The sequence below is a fragment of the Physcomitrium patens genome, chromosome 3, assembly GCF_059467195.1.
Source record: "Physcomitrium patens ecotype Gransden chromosome 3, ASM5946719v1, whole genome shotgun sequence".
NCBI lineage: Eukaryota > Viridiplantae > Streptophyta > Bryopsida > Funariales > Funariaceae > Physcomitrium > Physcomitrium patens.
The window spans coordinates 5,682,695-5,700,253 of NC_143412.1; the positions used below are offsets into that span (position 1 = coordinate 5,682,695).

At 36.8% G+C, this 17,559-nt stretch overlaps 2 protein-coding genes and 1 long non-coding RNA gene across 3 annotated transcripts; 2 read left to right on the forward strand and 1 right to left on the reverse strand.

The window, feature by feature from the left end:
* Positions 1 to 418: 418 nt before the first annotated feature.
* Positions 419 to 4,170, forward strand: LOC112280520 (endoglucanase 10). Its single transcript, XM_073532887.2, has 6 exons — positions 419 to 655; positions 1,135 to 1,607; positions 1,783 to 2,513; positions 2,632 to 2,782; positions 3,173 to 3,339; positions 3,615 to 4,170. The coding sequence occupies exons 2-6, from the start codon at positions 1,400 to 1,402 to the stop codon at positions 3,954 to 3,956; spliced, it is 1,599 nt and encodes a 532-aa protein (XP_073388988.1). The 5' UTR covers positions 419 to 655; positions 1,135 to 1,399; the 3' UTR covers positions 3,957 to 4,170.
* A 325-nt stretch (positions 4,171 to 4,495) lies between these two features.
* LOC149989485 (uncharacterized) lies at positions 4,496 to 5,144 on the forward strand. The gene is made up of 2 exons (XR_016502022.1): positions 4,496 to 4,767; positions 5,066 to 5,144. It is a non-coding gene; the product is annotated as an uncharacterized LOC149989485 (long non-coding RNA).
* A 2,663-nt stretch (positions 5,145 to 7,807) lies between these two features.
* LOC112280438 (ubinuclein-1) lies at positions 7,808 to 14,288 on the reverse strand. The gene is made up of 14 exons (XM_024515943.3): positions 13,698 to 14,288; positions 13,316 to 13,411; positions 13,087 to 13,176; positions 12,764 to 12,840; positions 12,135 to 12,433; positions 11,759 to 12,027; positions 11,288 to 11,396; positions 10,855 to 10,970; positions 10,559 to 10,645; positions 10,266 to 10,385; positions 9,961 to 10,104; positions 9,550 to 9,597; positions 9,273 to 9,374; positions 7,808 to 8,923 (listed from the first exon to the last, which is right to left on the reverse strand). The coding sequence occupies exons 1-14, from the start codon at positions 13,860 to 13,862 to the stop codon at positions 8,372 to 8,374; spliced, it is 2,274 nt and encodes a 757-aa protein (XP_024371711.1). The 5' UTR covers positions 13,863 to 14,288; the 3' UTR covers positions 7,808 to 8,371.
* Positions 14,289 to 17,559: the final 3,271 nt, after the last annotated feature.

Below are 17,559 nucleotides of genomic sequence, written 5' to 3' on the forward strand. Positions count from 1 at the left end.
AATTGAACTCGGTGAGGTTTGGTGAAGCTTGATTCGGTGATTGAGAAGGATTGACCCCACACATAGCCACATACTATTATTTTCACATTAAATGAAATAATAAAGAACAGGTCAGACATACTAAGGAATGAAAGGAGCACCAGGGCACCTTTCCAGTGGGAGGGGGCGGAGGAGGATCCATAGAGCCCATGAGGAAGGGAGGGAGCAGCCACGGCAGGCGAGACACGCACTCGCACTCGTACTCACACTCTCTCACACACAACAGTGTGAAAATGAGTAAGAAAGAGTGAGAAAGCTGTTTTCAAGGTCATTGTTGCATTTTGAAAACCGTGATACCACAGAATGCGAGTAGATGCAAGCTGCATGCCGGACGATAACCGAGGAAGCTCTCGACACGATGAAGCAAGGCACCCCAAGCATCAGCATGACCACTGCCAGTCTCCGCTTTATTTAGATCTGTTTCAGATTGTGTTCAGAAAGATTACTCAAGTTTGGTAAGGGCAAACACATGTGGGTCGGAGCAAATATACACGCCCATTATCGATTGGGTGATTACTCGGGCGGGACTCTCAGAGGAGGCGGAACGCGATAATTCCGGTCCCGGCATGAATAATTCTCCTACTTACTTGGGTGTCGATAACCGGGAAGGGAAAAGGTAAAGATGTTAGTTAGTTAATGTGGGCGGAATCCCAGAGTCATGTGCCTCTCTGCAGGGCACACCTGGCATTGGCAGTGATGTAGGAGGGCGATGATCAAGGTTAAGGTGTTGATGATAACGATAATGTTGATAGCTCATTTAGCTGGAGAGTACCTTGTGACCCGCATCAGAGTTTTGGTGTCGAATGTTTTGCATAGTTTTTTGCAAGCGTGTGTGTTGGATCTCATGTGTAGGAGGCACTGGGGTACTTTGGAGCGGTCCCTAGCTCCATTATTGCGCCATAGCACTTGTGAACGTTGGGCCGAGGTTGAACCTTTTTCGAGGTTTTGGGTTTGAGATTTAGGATATGCGTGGGGTGAGTATTGAGATATTTAAGAGCGAGAGTGGTAGCGAGTTTACAGCATCTGTGCTATATGAGCTTGGAGACATTGTGGAGTGCGGGGACACCTAATTTCGCGCTCATGCTGCGACTGCAGAGCTCACACGTGCAGCGGCAGTTTTCGTTCACAGTGCCTCGAGGTTCATCGGCAATTTTTCCCTCAGAGACAATATAGGCAGATTTCTATTTGAAAACAAAAGTTCATCAATCCTTTGATGTGTCACGAGTTTTCAGTGGTGGTGGCCATAGACAGATCGAGTGCACCACACCTTTCTGGAGCTTAAGAGGCTAGAGTTGGTACTCTGATTGTTAGTAGCCAATTGGTTCTTTGAAACGTCCGTGATCTTCTCACGTTAGGCAAGATGGGAGTGGGATACAAGAAGTCGAGGGGCTGTAACTGGGTAGCATGTATCATTGTGATGGCAGTGGTGGCCGCCGCCATTGCCATTGCTGTGGTGGTGATCAAGCACAAAAAGAGCTCGTCGGATACTTCAGGCCCTTCCTCTGACTTTAGTGGCAACTACACGGAGTCTATGCGACTCGCTCTTACTTTTCTTGATATCCAGAAATGCAAGTATCTCTCTCCCTTGTTGTCCACATTCTGCTTTTGTTCGTAGAATGCAATGTACACATACTTCCAGACTTCGTTTGGAAAAAATGGCTAATCTTATTTTGGCGCTCGAAGAACAGGTCGTCTCGACGAAATAGAAACTTTGTGCTCAATCTTCTCTCTGCTGACTTGCAGCGGGAAAGCTACCAGCGGACTTTCCTATAAAGTGGAGGGGAGACTCGAACCTTCTGGATGGGAGCGACGTCAATGTGAGTTTGAGTGGCGGCATTTACGACGCAGGTGACAGTGTAAAATTCGGCTTTCCGATGGCCTTTACTGCCACTATCCTCTCGTGGAGCGTGCTAGAATACGGTCCTGCAATGGAGAAGGCTGGGCAGCTGGCATCCGCCAAGAACTCGATTAAGTGGATCACAGACTACCTTATCAAGGCGCACGCTGCACCGAATGTGCTCTACTTTCAAGTCGGAAATGCAAGCACCGATCACAAGTGCTGGTATAGGCCTGAAGATGGTGGCAGCATTGCGAGGCCCTCTCTCGTGCTCAACACAACGCTACCGGGTTCAGAAGTTGCTGCAGAGACTGCAGCAGCTATGGCAGCCGCATCCATGGTGTTCCGATCTACTGATGCTACATATGCAGACACACTCGTCGCACATGCTCAGCAATTGTTTAACTTCAGTGACACTTACCAAGCCTCATACAGTGAAACCATTCCAGAATTTCAGGATTACTATAACTCTACGGGCTACGGAGACGAGCTTCTTTGGGGCGCCACCTGGCTTTATTATGCCACAGGGGATAATACTTATCTGGCTTACGTTACAGGAGCAAATGGAGAGAAATTTGCTGATTGGGGTGTCTTCCCCTCTTGGTTCAGCTGGGATAGCAAACGTCCAGCAGTACAGGTGGGTCGTGATCAAGTATCGTAATGTGTGGAGCTTGCGACTTAAGCATTTTTGCACGTCTGTGTTGCAGTTCTTTTAACAAATGTGAGATTTTAAAAAGCTCTTTGTTGGGATACAGGTGCTGCTTGCAAGGCTTCAGATGCTGAAACCGCCTACAAATGCTGTGAACACCGTGAGTAAAGGGTTGACGGATTATAAGACTACCGCCGATGGACTTATGTGTGCCTTTTTGCCAGGGTCGCCAACAGCCAGTACTGATCGCACTAAAGGTAGGTAATCAATTTCTAGAAATGGTACAAAAATATTCTGTGTTTGTGCATGACTCATCTGTCAAGAGACGATCGTTTATTGTTTGATTTTGAGAACATGGTTGGTACTAGTGAGAGTGCTGTCTGCAGGCTAAAATCAGCATAATTTTTTTATTATGTTAATAATTTAATGTTAAACATAAAAACTCAGGGCTATCTCAATGATTGGATTCTGCGGAAAAAGACATCTCTTTGTTAGGCTTGTTTTTTGTAGCTTTGTTCATCACAGACGAACAAGTCAGTAATGTCTGCTCTTGCTAATGTTCTTCTCATTCATTTCCCTGGGATATGTCAGAGTCACTCTTAACTTAGAATCAAATGGGAGCTTACCTCAAATAAGTGGTGGTGCAGGTGGGTACATATGGTTAAACGAATGGTCTGCGTTGCAACATGGCATCAATTCTGCTCTCCTGGCATCATTTTACAGCGATTACCTCGTCGCCGCCAAGTCATCTGGGATTACTTGTTCAGGAAAAAGCTTCACTCATGCGCAGCTGCGAGCTTTTGCATCATCTCAGGTATGTTCCGCACCTTTTATTCATTGTTATTATCAATATTATAATCATACTAAAGAATCAATATTTATTTACTCATTTGGTGGTTAATTGTCTCCTTACATGTTATGGGTATTTAAGGCTGTTAAAAAGCGTTTATCTTTTTGTTTTGTTTTCTTTGTTTTCTAACTAACTCTTAAAGTCCGTGTTCTGGTGTGTGTATCTAACACCTTTCAATCATTGGATCCGGTATAATATTTGTATTAGATGTTAGTATATTAACTTGACATCATGTGCAGGCGAATTACGTGTTGGGAAACAATCCTTTGTCAACGAGCTTCATGGTGGGCTACGGCGAGAAGCATCCGAAGTATTTGCACCATAGAGGAGCATCCATTCCAGTTGACCAAATCAAAACCGACTGCGCTCACAGCTGGGGCTGGTACGACTCAAAGGAGCCAAATCCCAACATTGCTTATGGTGCTGTCGTGGGCGGCCCTTTCAAGAACGAGACTTACACTGATGCTCGAACGAATATTATGCAGAATGAAGCGTCAGTCTACACCAGTGCAGCTTTTGCAGGCCTGTCTGCTGGACTTGTAGGCTCTAGCAGCAATTCTGTCCCCATTTCATGGATATAAGTATTTTATAAGTTCGGAACTCTTGTATACAGTTAAGGGTGGCCGTTAGGAGGCTGGTAGTAGCAAAAGCACAGGGTTTGGGGGATAGTTATGGTAGACTGATTTTTTTTCGAATACATTTTTTGGTGCTACATGCCCTCCTCATTTTTCCACCAGCGGACAGTGTCATTAATTTGTACTCTAATTCCATCAAACTTCTCAGTTTTCCTCTGTAGTCCTTGCGTTCTGGGCTCTCTTTTGTGCGCTCAATCAACTGACGTGATAGTGCTGTTACCAGATCAGTGTGTAAGTTCTTACCCCAAGTTTGACATTGTATTCTTGTGCCACATTCAAGAGTCAATATGCCCTGGAAGGAGATTTTATGGTGTGGACTGAAATTAATTTAGTTGCCGTGTATTGATTGATCGACAGTACAGACTAGACTTCAGTGTAGGTTGAGCGGTGTTTGTAGCGAAGTATTGACGAATGGACTTGTAATGCTATATATGGATATCAATCTGTGTAGGTGTTGATGGGTAGTGTTGCATCAAACTCTTGAACGAACAGATGACCTACCAAGTGCATGAGTGGGTAAGCAAAACAAGTCATTAACAATTTCCGATGCACATTAACATGTTAAAGCACCGTGATGACAGCTGCACTTGTATAAGTTTGCTGAACTTGAGATGTTCGGCATGGACGGCTTTGCTTCTGTGGGTAGCGGGGACATGCAGGAGCGGGAGCTCATGTTGCGGAACAGATCATCGTGTAAATGTCTTAGTAATTTTCGTGGCACTAGTTTGCAGCGCGATTGCAATGCTGGAGTACGAAGGTCTGTTTCTCGGGGCCTTCTTCTGTTGGCTTCAATGTTACCCTGTCTGTGACCCATCTCTAACAGCTTGATTTTAGCGCATTTGTGAGTTCGTTTCGGCATTTTATGACAACTGAGTAGTGATATAGATGAAGTATAAGAAAGGGAGTAAAGACTATTCTACTTGAATGAAAGATGGTGAAACTCGAACTCTGGCCATTTCGTGTGAGAATTCTTTGTAATGAACTTAGTCCGGAGATACTTGTTAAAATCTGGCAGTTGTAGTAGCTTTATTGCTTAGACTTGAATGTTTTTTCAGGTCCTGGATAGTTTTGATTCCAATGCCATGATCGACCGTTGCTATTTCACGAGGTGTAGCCGCAAGCATTCCAACATGTGGACGAATTCAGGTCTGCCCACACACATTTCTGAAGGGGCTTTCTTTTCAATGGCTCGAACGTCTTCCATTTCTTTAGGTTCTCTCCACGCCCAAAATTAACAACGTAGACACATGCCATAAATTAAACGTCACAGTTCCCCTCGAAGTGTGACGTGGACATCAGTACAAATAATCGTACTTGTCACCTGAATATTGCTCGCAAGTCATTCTATGCTGTTCCTTTGTGATTGCATGGTTAGTGAGCTAACAAAGTGGTGGTGTACAGGCCTTTGTTGTGCAATTGAAGTATGCCTTCAGCACACACTGTAGCATCTCCACAGGTTCCTTTGGAGAAATACAAACACAGCATGGAATTTGCACAACGTTGTCTTTGGTTGACTTTACGATGGCACAATGCGAAGACCGAGAGAAGACTTTGCTATGTCCAGGAGCTCTCTACAATCAAAGATTAATGCAAATCTGAGGGTGTAATATATCTTTGAGCTGGCCACAATGGAGGTGGACCTCTGGGTTTTTTAACACACCCTGCTTGCAAGGGTTTGACACAAAAACAGTTTCAGAAATTGACAATTTTATTGGAAGGTACACTGTCGAACCTTGTTTGCTCTGAAATTCAAAGTCTGATCAATATGTTAATGGATAACATATAATCATTTAAAAATTAAATAAGAAAAAACCATTTTGTAATATTTATAAATATTATTTTTGTATTAATATAATATAACTACGAATATTATGTTATCCAAACATTTTAATGACAGTTATTATTTATTTCAAGGGATTTTAGATTTAGAAGTCCACTTTGAAAAGCCATGGCTCAAAATCTTTACCAAGCTTTTTCTTTTGATGAAAAAAAGTTCTTGTTTAGAAGCCTTGGCCAATAAATAGTATAAAGTGAAGAGGCCATGAAATGAACCAAATCATTCTTTTGTTACAAATTTAAATAGGTTAACACATACTTTTCTTTCAAATAATTATGTAAAGCATAAAAAAGTTGATTCTTTATTTTGTAATGATAACTTTTAAGTAATTTTAAATATAACTTCTAGATTTTTCTAAAAACTATTTCTTTAGATGGGTCTTATAGAAATTCTAGAAGACAACATTATTTATGTCATATAGGAAAAAGATATATTCCACCTTTTTTTTTTTTTTTTTTTTTTTTTTTGTTTCCAAAGACTTTTTTTACTTATTTTTTAAAGTGTAAAGTCTATTTAGAAAAGTTTCTTAATTTCCACCAATCTAAAAGGTTTGACAATTGTGGCCTCTCACCTTGTCTCCTAAGTACAAAGATCCCTTTAGTTTCTATCTTATTTAGTAATAACAATCAAGTTTATTTTAATTAATTTTATTATAATTCAAATATCACACAAATATCACATAAATTTATTAAAAATAATAGTAGGTTTTATCATTATTAATTTTTTATTGAAAATATTAAAATATTAAAATAATAAAATTATATATATATATATATATATATATATATAATAATTTCAGATTTAAATAACTTATTATGCAACTTTTTAAATTAAGAATATTTAGCATTAAAAGTTTGAGTTTTTACATTTTTAAGGATCAGATGTTTTTATTATAGAAACATTAATTGGAAATAAATGATTACATTTTTTAATGCATCAAAGAAATTTAATGGTCAAAATATACTTTTAAATTTAGAAAGTTTTAAGTTCAAAGATAACTTTGTTTACTTTTCAAATTACTATATGTATCTTCAATAGCTTCAATGTCTAAGATTGTTTAAGTAGAGTTTAATCTTCTTATGAATAAAGGTTTTGATTTAAGAAGAGATTTTAGCTGAAATCTAAAGGAAGCATTAGTGGTGAGAAATGGATGTTAGTAATTTCAAATCATAATATATTAATCATCAAGTAATTATATATATACATATAATTTGTTGTACTTTAAATATAATTTTAAAGATTTTGAAATCAATTTCATTTGTTTAAAATTAAAAAATAAAAAATAAAAAAGATATGTGTGTATGTATATATATATATATATATATATATATATATCTACACTCAATTTTAGTTTTTATGTTTAATTATTAAATTTTCTTTCAATTATTCCTTAATAGAACCTTTGGTGTCTACAGATGAAAAGAACTTACAATTTCGACAATATGACTTGCATGTCGAGGACAAATTTATTTCTATCATGCAAAATTCTACTTGATTTACACAAATTTTAGATAAATTTCTTTATATATGTGGTGTTGCAAATATTAATAGAAGTTTAAAATGCAATAGTTTTACATTATTGAAATTCATCCCAATAATTCTATATTCAAATCACTTCTAAATTACTTTGTGTGTTCACAATTTCTTTTACCATTTGGGATTTGACGAATTTTTTATAAATATGGCTTTGTAGCAAACAATAAAAAGACTAGATTTTGTAGCTAGGTACCTGGCAAATGTTCGGCAAGTGCTCGATTGAGTATGCATTCTTTAATACATGTGGTTCCCGACTCAAATTTCAGAATCTGATATTACATGAGTTAATGTTTAATTTCATATATTTTAACTACACTTGATACAAAGCTGATACAAAGCTAGTTATTAATCCATACTACGCTGTGATTTAAACTTATTAGCATCCTATATAGCAGTACAAATAAATTCCACATTAAGGATACCATTTATAATGTATTCGTAAATTGTATTACTGTGCCACACCTGATCCTGTGGCAGGATCAAGAGCCTCATGCAGTAAAATAAAAATAATCGTTAAAATACCTGGCTGGCATCATTGGAAACCCAGAGCAACAACACATACAGAGAAACAGTTAAAAAAATCAACAACTCTTGAGCGCTACGGTTCTAAATCTACCCCTCACAGCCGTCAACTACATTCGCACTAAACTGTAGTCTACTTTGAAACATGATCGGTGTGGCTAACTTAGAAGCACCTCGCATCTGCACGGTTACACCTTTCCCGATCATCGCAGATTTTCAGCGCCGAGGCAGTAAGTGTGCACGACCCCCTGGAAGCACTGAGCAGCTACAGAGATATGGGTGTTAAAGGATCTTAAGGGAACACCCAGGTAGGGCTTGGATCTGAAGTAGCAAGTAGGTGTCACCCAAAACTATGGAGCTACCTCTGAGAATAAACGGAGCAAAAAGATGGGTGCACCGAATTGCACGCTAGAGATATACAAAAATGATTTACAGCTTGAAATCGCAAGACAGCTATAAGATGAACTCAAGGTTTCTCGGGTTCCAAGGGGGCACTCTTAGTGGATCGATTAATGGATCGAAACAGTTCTTCATCTATTAGCCCATCGTATACACCAGAATTGTTGTTTGGAATATGAGAAACAGTGTCCGCATAATCCCTGATGCTGAGACTCTTCTGAAAGACCATACGAGATGCAGTTAAGTCGATTTCTGTCCCAGCTTTCATCCTTTTTCGCCTTTTCTTCATCAAAATATTCTTTTCAATCCCATGACCCATGAACTTTGAGCCTTCTCGTGCTTTCTCTTTGTAATCAAACTGGCTCATTTTCAAGGAACTCCTTACAGAACCTTCAAAGTGTTGTTTGTACTTTCCAATCTTCTCATCAGAAAGCCATGCTCGTGAACCTGAGAGGTAAATGCTGTCCTCTTCAGGGGTACTATCATCACTACGTTTCGGTAAGGGAACTCCGAAACTTTGATTTGTGTGGTTTATCAAACTTCCTCCAGAGCCGTCTCTGAAATCATCCTCGGTTCTCAACACATCGCTCGAAGATCCCGTTTTTCTTTTCCTTGGTCCCTGATACACTCAGAAACTAGGTCATTTTTTCCACTTCAGCATAATCTGAAGTATCAGAGCAACTGAACTCTAAAAACTGTTAACCATATAATTTTGCATGATACAGGGTCACGGCCTCAGACTAGTGGAAATAACAGTCAGGATATACCTCAGATAGCACAGATGAACAAAATGTTGCTCGCGGCAGTTTACTATGATAGAAACTGAAGAAGGAAGGCGTAACTTCTGTATAGAATGTCAATCTAGGATAGCACAATGGGGTCTTAAGCCCCTGCGTAAATATCCAAACTATAAACTAAGGACAAGATGACAACATCTTGGACCATGGGGAGAGCTAGTGATTTGTTACTTTGTTCAACTTGTTGAGGCGCTTCTGCCGTTCCTTCGCACGCAAAACCGCAGCCTTGATGCCATTGTTGTCCATCCACCCCTCTGGCCACAGCTCTGCCAACTGCAAAAATGAATACAGGCGTTGCAGTCAATAATCGTCCGCTGTTTCATAGGTAGACTTGCATGTACAGAGTTTACGAATTATCACAAATCAACAAAATTTCTCTTTTGTGTTTTGGAACCCAGAAAAACCTATTTTAAGAGGCAACCACAAATTGGTGCATACAAATGCCTACCTCAAAATAAAGCTTCCGAATTTGAGGACCTTTATGCTCATCCATTCCCTGTGGCAGCAAATCAATCATAAATAATCATGCTCTAAACAAACCACAGATTCCCAATATGGTGGATTGTAAACTGATCATTCACAAGAAAAGTGTAGCATTGCTCCGGAACTACACAAACCAAGTTCTCACACAGAAATTTACGTTGTGATAAACACGTAAATCCCTTAACCGCATTAGTTCTGTTTCGCGACCGTTTCGACGATCACGAAACAACGCATCACTTTTAAGAGACGACACAGCACAAGGCATACACCAATTGTATACATCTAGTTGGTGCAACCAATCACCTGAATTCAAGTAAAAATTAAAAAGGAAAAGTGCATTGCAAGATAGCTAGAATTAGTCAGTCAAGGCAAATACCTCCAGATACTGATCGTAAAGATTACAAAGAAGATCTTCCATAGCATGATCCCACTTGTATTTCTCAGTGGATGTGCCTGCTTTCTCCACTGATAGAGGTCCTGCCTGAAAGTCATCTGAGGAGCCCTCTCGCGCCTCAGCACCCTGAAACCAGTTATGAGTTTAATTTAGGTCTTGCTAGCAGAGTTGCTCATACTTTACGCTGTTAGCAAGTTTTCTAAAACGCCCAAACTCCAACCCACAAAGTCTCCAAGCAGCACAAAAGCAGCCTTAAGAAGAAACATTGTAGAATGGAGAATGCATACCTTGAACTTCGTCACTTGGTTTCTCACCATTTCTGTAACTTCACGTTTGATATCTAATAACCGACCTTCTTTTTCTTGCTTAGCTGATAATCCATGCTCCACCATCTCCTTCAAGTTCCTCTGTAAAGCAAATATCGATAGTTAGTGTAGAGGATCACTGCAAAATTGAGCAATACCGTAAATTGGATTCATAGAGAAACCTTCGCATCAGGCTGTAGCGGGATACAATTAGCTATCAAGGGTATATGCTTCACAATGATTAATATAATGAAGAAGCCATTGACCGCGCGCACCTTCAAGGTATTTGGGCGCATGATGTGGCCTAAGATGCCATGGAGACGCACAACAAGTTCGTCAGGTACCTTTCCTTGCTTTGCCTGCTGCTCTTTGCTAAAACAAAAAATGTCAATCTCCTACTATAACAATAAAATTGCCATAAACAGCAAATGACGACCATAACTATTCCATCCACAACCATGGCCAAAAAAAATCTCGCTTCCAAACATATGATACTGCACAATAACATGATCAATGACGACAATGTCACGGAGTAGATTGACAAGTCTTGAAATGTCTCAGTGAACCGCACCGCTAGTCTTGCGACCTTAGCCAGTCTTGTTTTCACTTCCCTTGGTAGTCTCTTCGCCTTTGCTCCAGGTTGCGATGGTGCCTCTTGAACTTCTCCCTCAGCCGACTGAGGACAAACTGGTGACAAAGCCCACTACACATCTAAGAATCCTGACGTCAATTTTTATTTTTGAATGCTATTTATATTATAACTACAAGTAGATACAAAAAGAAACAAGAAAAAGATAAAAGAAAAAGGGTGGAATATATGCTACAAACAATAATGTTCGCACAGACTCCAGTACTTCTAAAACAATATGAAGACCAAGCGCAAAATATTCTCAGCAAAATCCCTCGAAGTCATGCCTGACTTAGTAATTTGATAGCCACCAGGTAACACTTAAGCAGAACAAGAAAACGACCCAAATGCAATGCATGAGTCAAGACAAACTTACGTAATGCTACCATCTTAATTAGATCTTGGATAGCTCTCTCCATAACTGTACCCTTGGGCCACCCACGCCTTCCTGGGCTGGGCTCTATTGGCCCTGGTGATAATGACTTCTGTAGCACACAGAGATCCAGGTGAATTTAACTGGTTTTTGTGAATACAGTAGCACAAAAATATTGTGGTCACAACAGGCAGAACTGCGAAGGAAACGGATTCAATCGTGACAGAAATTTCCAGCACATCAATCCTAAAAACAAAATGTGTAAGTTAAATAACCATCAAAAGTACGATTCATAAATCCCAGAAGTAAATCTGTAAGTTCTCAAAGCATCTGCAGAATAACGAAGCATGTAATTCATGTTGATGTCCAATTTGTAACAGGGATTTTTCCATGACTAACTGAAGAAACTTTACGATGACAGTAAACGTCAAGCAAACTATGATAGGATTATGTAAGATGTCATGAAAGTCTTACGGTAAAACCAGCAACTGCTTGTCCTCCACCACCATCAGAATCTCGTGGTCCATCCTCCTTCACTGACTGTTGCATCATCTTCATTTTCAAACTTTCAGACACCTTCATCACTCCTTTCGGTTCTCTAGCTGCTTCTTTCCACTTCTTTTCATCATACTTGTACTCTACTTTACTTTGAGCATTTCTACCTCCACCAAATACGGTTTCTGTATTGAGCGTCACAGTTGCTTCTAAAGGCCTCTCAACGGTTCCTCCATTGTTATCAACTTCTACAAAAGATTACCACCGCAAGTACTCACAGTAATTAGTATCAGTATTAATGAGCTCTGAAAGTCCCGATTCTAAAATATAAAAACACTCGTAATGTCCAGGTTACCTGCAAAATCTTGTTTTTCTTGCTTGTAGGACACCCTTGAGGGACCTCGGAGGAAAGCATCACTGTCACTGGAAATCTCCTCTGGATCACTTGACTGGATCCTGCTCAAATTGTGCTCTCTAGATATCTGCGGATCACCTACAGCAAAGTTCTCTGAATGCAAAGGATATTGTCTAGCAGCGACCTTGATCCGCCCTTTCATACGTCTTTTTACCTCTTTCTCATCTTTCTTATCTTTCTTCGGTTCTCTACGTCGTCTCTTCTTGGGTAGCACAGCTGGACTTGGAGTTGGTACGTTTCTGCTCAGCCAAAAGTATGTTCCATTAGCTGACCAAAATAAGAGTTCATATAGTTCACAAAACATCTACATGGTGCTTTTTGACTAAGTCAGTCCAGTGAATCCCTGAATCTAGTACTTCACTATCGTTTTGGTCAAGTAACAAGTCCTGTCTTTGCAATTCATGAGGAATGAGAGTCCTGCTTCTTTATATACGGTCATTTAACCCTACTTGATGTTTTTGTTCACTACTACCTCACGGTGCAATAAAAGTCTCTCCCGTCCTCTGAAACTCACAACAAAATTGTAATAAGGACATTGGGTCACACGCAATAATGATGAGAAAACGCACATCTTCTCAAGTGCTCCTCTGTTAATGAAGAACCCTGTGTGTTTAGTCTTCGCTTCCTCCACCATGAAATACTCATTCTGTGCTCCAAGCAAGAAAGCATCGGAAAATATTTAGCCCTATAAGATCCACTCTGATATACATTGAATAACTAGCGGCATAACCAAAAATACTAAAATAGAATCGAAAGATTACAAATGCATTTTAAAACAACAAGGGAACATCTCAGGTCCCAGAAAACGCTACTGCAAACAGGGAACATCAAGAAGAACCAAATTTGATTATGTTCTTCATCCCATTTACATAAGCTATAAGTGACCGCATACCAGTTCCTCATCATCAATAAAAGGATCATCAGTATCGTATTGATCCTCATCAGGACTATCCTCAGCGCCGTCATCATCACTATCTCCTCCCTGTGACAAGATCACAATTAAGTTCACAAGTAGGACGGTCAATTCCTACCCGCTCGGTCCGACAGCCAACAATAAGAATATATCCCTCCATCCCAAACTAGGAGTGCGGTGGTTAACATCACACGAAATTGCAAATTACCTTATACAGACGCTCGATCCTCTCAATGACAGAGCTGAATCGGTTGGGAACTTGAGGCAGAGGATCCTCGTTTCCAGCCACCGAGCCAGCACCTATCTGCATTACAAAATCAGATTCCAATTGCCTGTGTCGTAAATTCAAATACTTTGAGATTTAAGAGACAGCTTAAATACAAAATAAATACATGTATGGAAATACAATGCGACCAATTTACTAAGAAAAGACTGAACTAGCTCAATCATTACAGCCTACCAGGTGTTGAGAGAATCATTTGTCCAAATACACAAGATAATTGGGGCTAAACAAACGGATCACAAACAACTTGCAACAATTTGAGGACCGTTCGTATAACCACATCAATGAAACTGGGTTGACATCGTACCTCCGGTGCGATTCGAGCTTCTAATGCAGGATTAGCACCTGCGGGAGCGTCAGGTAACTTTGCAGACCCCAACTTACCTTCCGCATCGGATACCAACTTCTTCCATGAAACAACTGTAGTTTCCTCATCCTTGAGCTCCACGAAGAATCGCTGACGGGATGGCATGGCTCAAAGATAACTAGTACACTGGTTAACCCTAAACCGAGTGCCAAGTATCCAGCCCCACTTTGTAAACCCCAAGGTCACAAAACTACAAACCTCGAACTAATCGACAGAAAGAGACTCCCCACCATGTGATATCCTACAGCCAGACTCCAACTCCCCCAGCATCACCGAAACCCTAATTGACAAATTAATGGCAATTCCGTTGCGATGACTGTCCTGCAACGCAGAACGAGATGGTTTAACCTCGAATAGAGCACCCCAACTAAGCAAACCATTAAACAAACAGCGATCGAGATTCCAACTCCAACTGGAGCATTCTGTCCAGCCGCTTCACGTTCCCCCGAAGCCACGTCGCATGCATTCAAAGACAAATGCACGAGAGAGTTGTTGGAGAGTGGCACCAAAACACCGAACCCACCTTCTTGTCAACGCCATCCTCCCTCCCTCCCTCCCTCAGGTCTCTCTCCTCCCTCCCTCCCTCAGGTCTCTCTCCCTCTTTCTCTTCTCCTATTAAAAAAAAGTTTGATGTCCATGAGTTTCTCAATGCTGCCCAAAGTCCGTGAATAATCAAATCAATTGCAATGTTACTAAATCATGAAGATGTATAGAAGTAGAAAGTAATTTCAAAGTTATTAACAGAACCAAGAAGTTATAACACAATAACTTTCTAAAAATACCATGCAAGATTTTACCAAAGCTTTTCATATCTTAAATCCTTACAAAATATCACATAGATGTAGAAGAATTTTATTGTTTTATTTAATCATAATATACATCTTTAAATTTTTTAATTTAAATTTACTTGTAGAGTTTTTATGGCAAATAATGTAAATAAAATAAAAAACAGTATTAAAAATTTGGTTTTTAAATAGGACACTCCTAAAACCTCAATAAAATTTATTGAATTGTTAATCTTGCATACATTACTACCTAATAGTTAGCAACAAGTATAAGAATTTCAAGAAGAATCCAACTTATTGATTGGGAAGAAAAACTCCTTAATTGCTTAGGTGTTGGCCATCCTCTTCTTTCAATCTTGATGTAAATCTTCCAACAAGAATAACTCTTTATTTAACCATTCACTTGCATTTAAAATTGGAAAAATTATTGAAAACTTAGTCCAAAACTTGCTTACAAAAATTTGGTTCATTCCAACTAGAAATTTTTCAAGATCAAAGAAACTCTTACTAATCCTTAAAATCCAAATTCCGAGACCTTAACCAAGCAGATTTTAATAACCTTTGATCTAACCATTAGATTGAATTCAAATTTATAAAAATAAAAGAAAAAATTGAAACAAGTAAATGTACAAGCTTAAAATATTTTAGCTATTAATATGCTAGAATGCTAACAAAATTCTTAAATTTATAAACTTTTTTTTATCTCTCAAAAATCCAAACTATTTAAAACACCATTTTCTTTGCAAAACTCTTAGAAATACATTATAAATCCAAATCACTCAAGAACAATACACAACCAAATCTTGGCAAGTTTACTTTCTAATAATATACTTTGATTAACAAAAGAATCCTAGATTTGCTGCAAAGGCATAGTTTTGTACCTCAAGATCTGATTTTGATCTAGGTTTATATATGGTCCTTTCTAAGTATCAACATCTAGTCTTTTTAGATGAATTTTTCTAGAATCTACTAATTGAATCTATCTTAAGATGTTCATAATATAAATTTTGTTAATCAACCTTGTTGTATCTTATACAACATAAGTAGAAACCCATTTTACTCATATTAAAACTTATTAATTTTGCTACCTCCTTGACTATTATCTATATTTTTAAGATAATTTTTTATTATATTTTGAAATATAATCTTTTATAATATAATATTTTCTTCTCACTTTTATCCATTAGTCATATTACAACATCATACTATCAATACTAATCATACTTTGAAGGGCTCCAAACTCAAATGCAAGGCTATTTTATTGCAAAGCAAACATGATCAAGCAAGGCCATAGCATCCTAAGTTTTCAAACATTGAATATGTATCAAAATTTATCAAGCTTATTTTTAATTTCTACTTCCCTTTGTCCTCTTAAAAAAAGTATATTTGTTTATACATCAAGAAACTTAAATTTATACTATTTGTTTTTAAGGCATTACTTTCATACACCTCTTGCCTATTCTTTGCAAAGTAGGACATGTACTCGAGGATTTTCCTTTGAACTTCTTGTAAAGACCTAAGCCAATGGATCCTATCCAAATCTAACCTTTGCAGCTATATTTTTATATCAAATTCTATAACGTTATCATAGGAATATTTTGGAAATCTCTCTCTCTCTCTCTCTCTCTTTCTCTCTCTCTCTCTCTTTCTATATATATATATATATAACATATGACTTATTAAGCCTATTTTTATTCATATTTTCAAATTACCTCAAAAAATAACATTTATATAGTTTTTAGAGATTACATCAACTTAAAAGACATATTTTTATTCTTATTTTTTGAAAGTTATATTAATTTATAAATCTTTGGATTTAATCTATTTATCACTATAGTATCTATTTATCAAAACATCTTTTTATTTTGTGTATCATTGTTTTAGAAAACATCTAAAATATCTAATATGTCTTCTTTAAAAAAATATTTAATAAAACATTTGAGCAATTTAAAACTATTTGCTTCTATCAAAGATCTTGTATATTAAATATGTTATAAGAGTAATTATTTTGTTTTAATTTATTTTTTACTATGAGGTAGTCAAATTTTATCTTAAAAATTATTCATAAATTAGTACATAAGTATTTATATATATATATATATATATATATATATATATATATATGAATAATGTTAAATATTTATCTTATAAATAATATTTTTAATTATTTTTTTAATAATTATTTTTTTTATTTTATTTTATTAAATTTCTACTCATATAAGAAAAAATTAAGAACAAAAATGTAGAATTTTAAAAAATTATATTTAGAAAATTAAAAACTAATAATTTTTAAGTCAATTTTTTTTTATAATGGTATTTTTAAATTCTAAAAGTTTATCATTTAATAATAAATAAATATCCAATAGATTATTTTTTATATTAAACTAAATTATATTTTTTTGTAGTGGTGAATATCTATAATTTATTAAATTTAAAATAAACATTTACTATCATTTTAAATTTTATTTTCAAGAAATAATATAGTTATAAGATAAATCTTTATAAAAAGTGTTACGATGAAAAAATAAAAAATTATTATATTAAATATATTTGGTATTTTTATTCAATATAATATTTAAAATGATTAATTAATAGTTTAAATATATCTTTGAATTAAGTTTATATATAAGAATATAAAATATAGAAATAAAATATTTATATAATATATTTATTTATAATTTTTTGATAAAAATTCATAATAAAAAATAAGAGGTGCAAAAGAATTAAAATTATTCTTTTATTAGTATTTTAAGTCAATTTTTTTATTAGTATTTAATGAAAATTACTGCAATCAATATAGATAATATCTAGTCATTTTTTTTTTATATAATTAAGTATATAATAAATACAAAGTTAAGTACTAGTATTTTTTATAATGATTTTACATGATTGATAAACATTAAATCACAAGGAAGTAAGTGACACCTATATATGAATAGAAAGTCGATTTATTAAAATAATCTTAATTTATAAGTAGAATAAATATACAAGAATTTAATGTCTTAATCTAAATTATG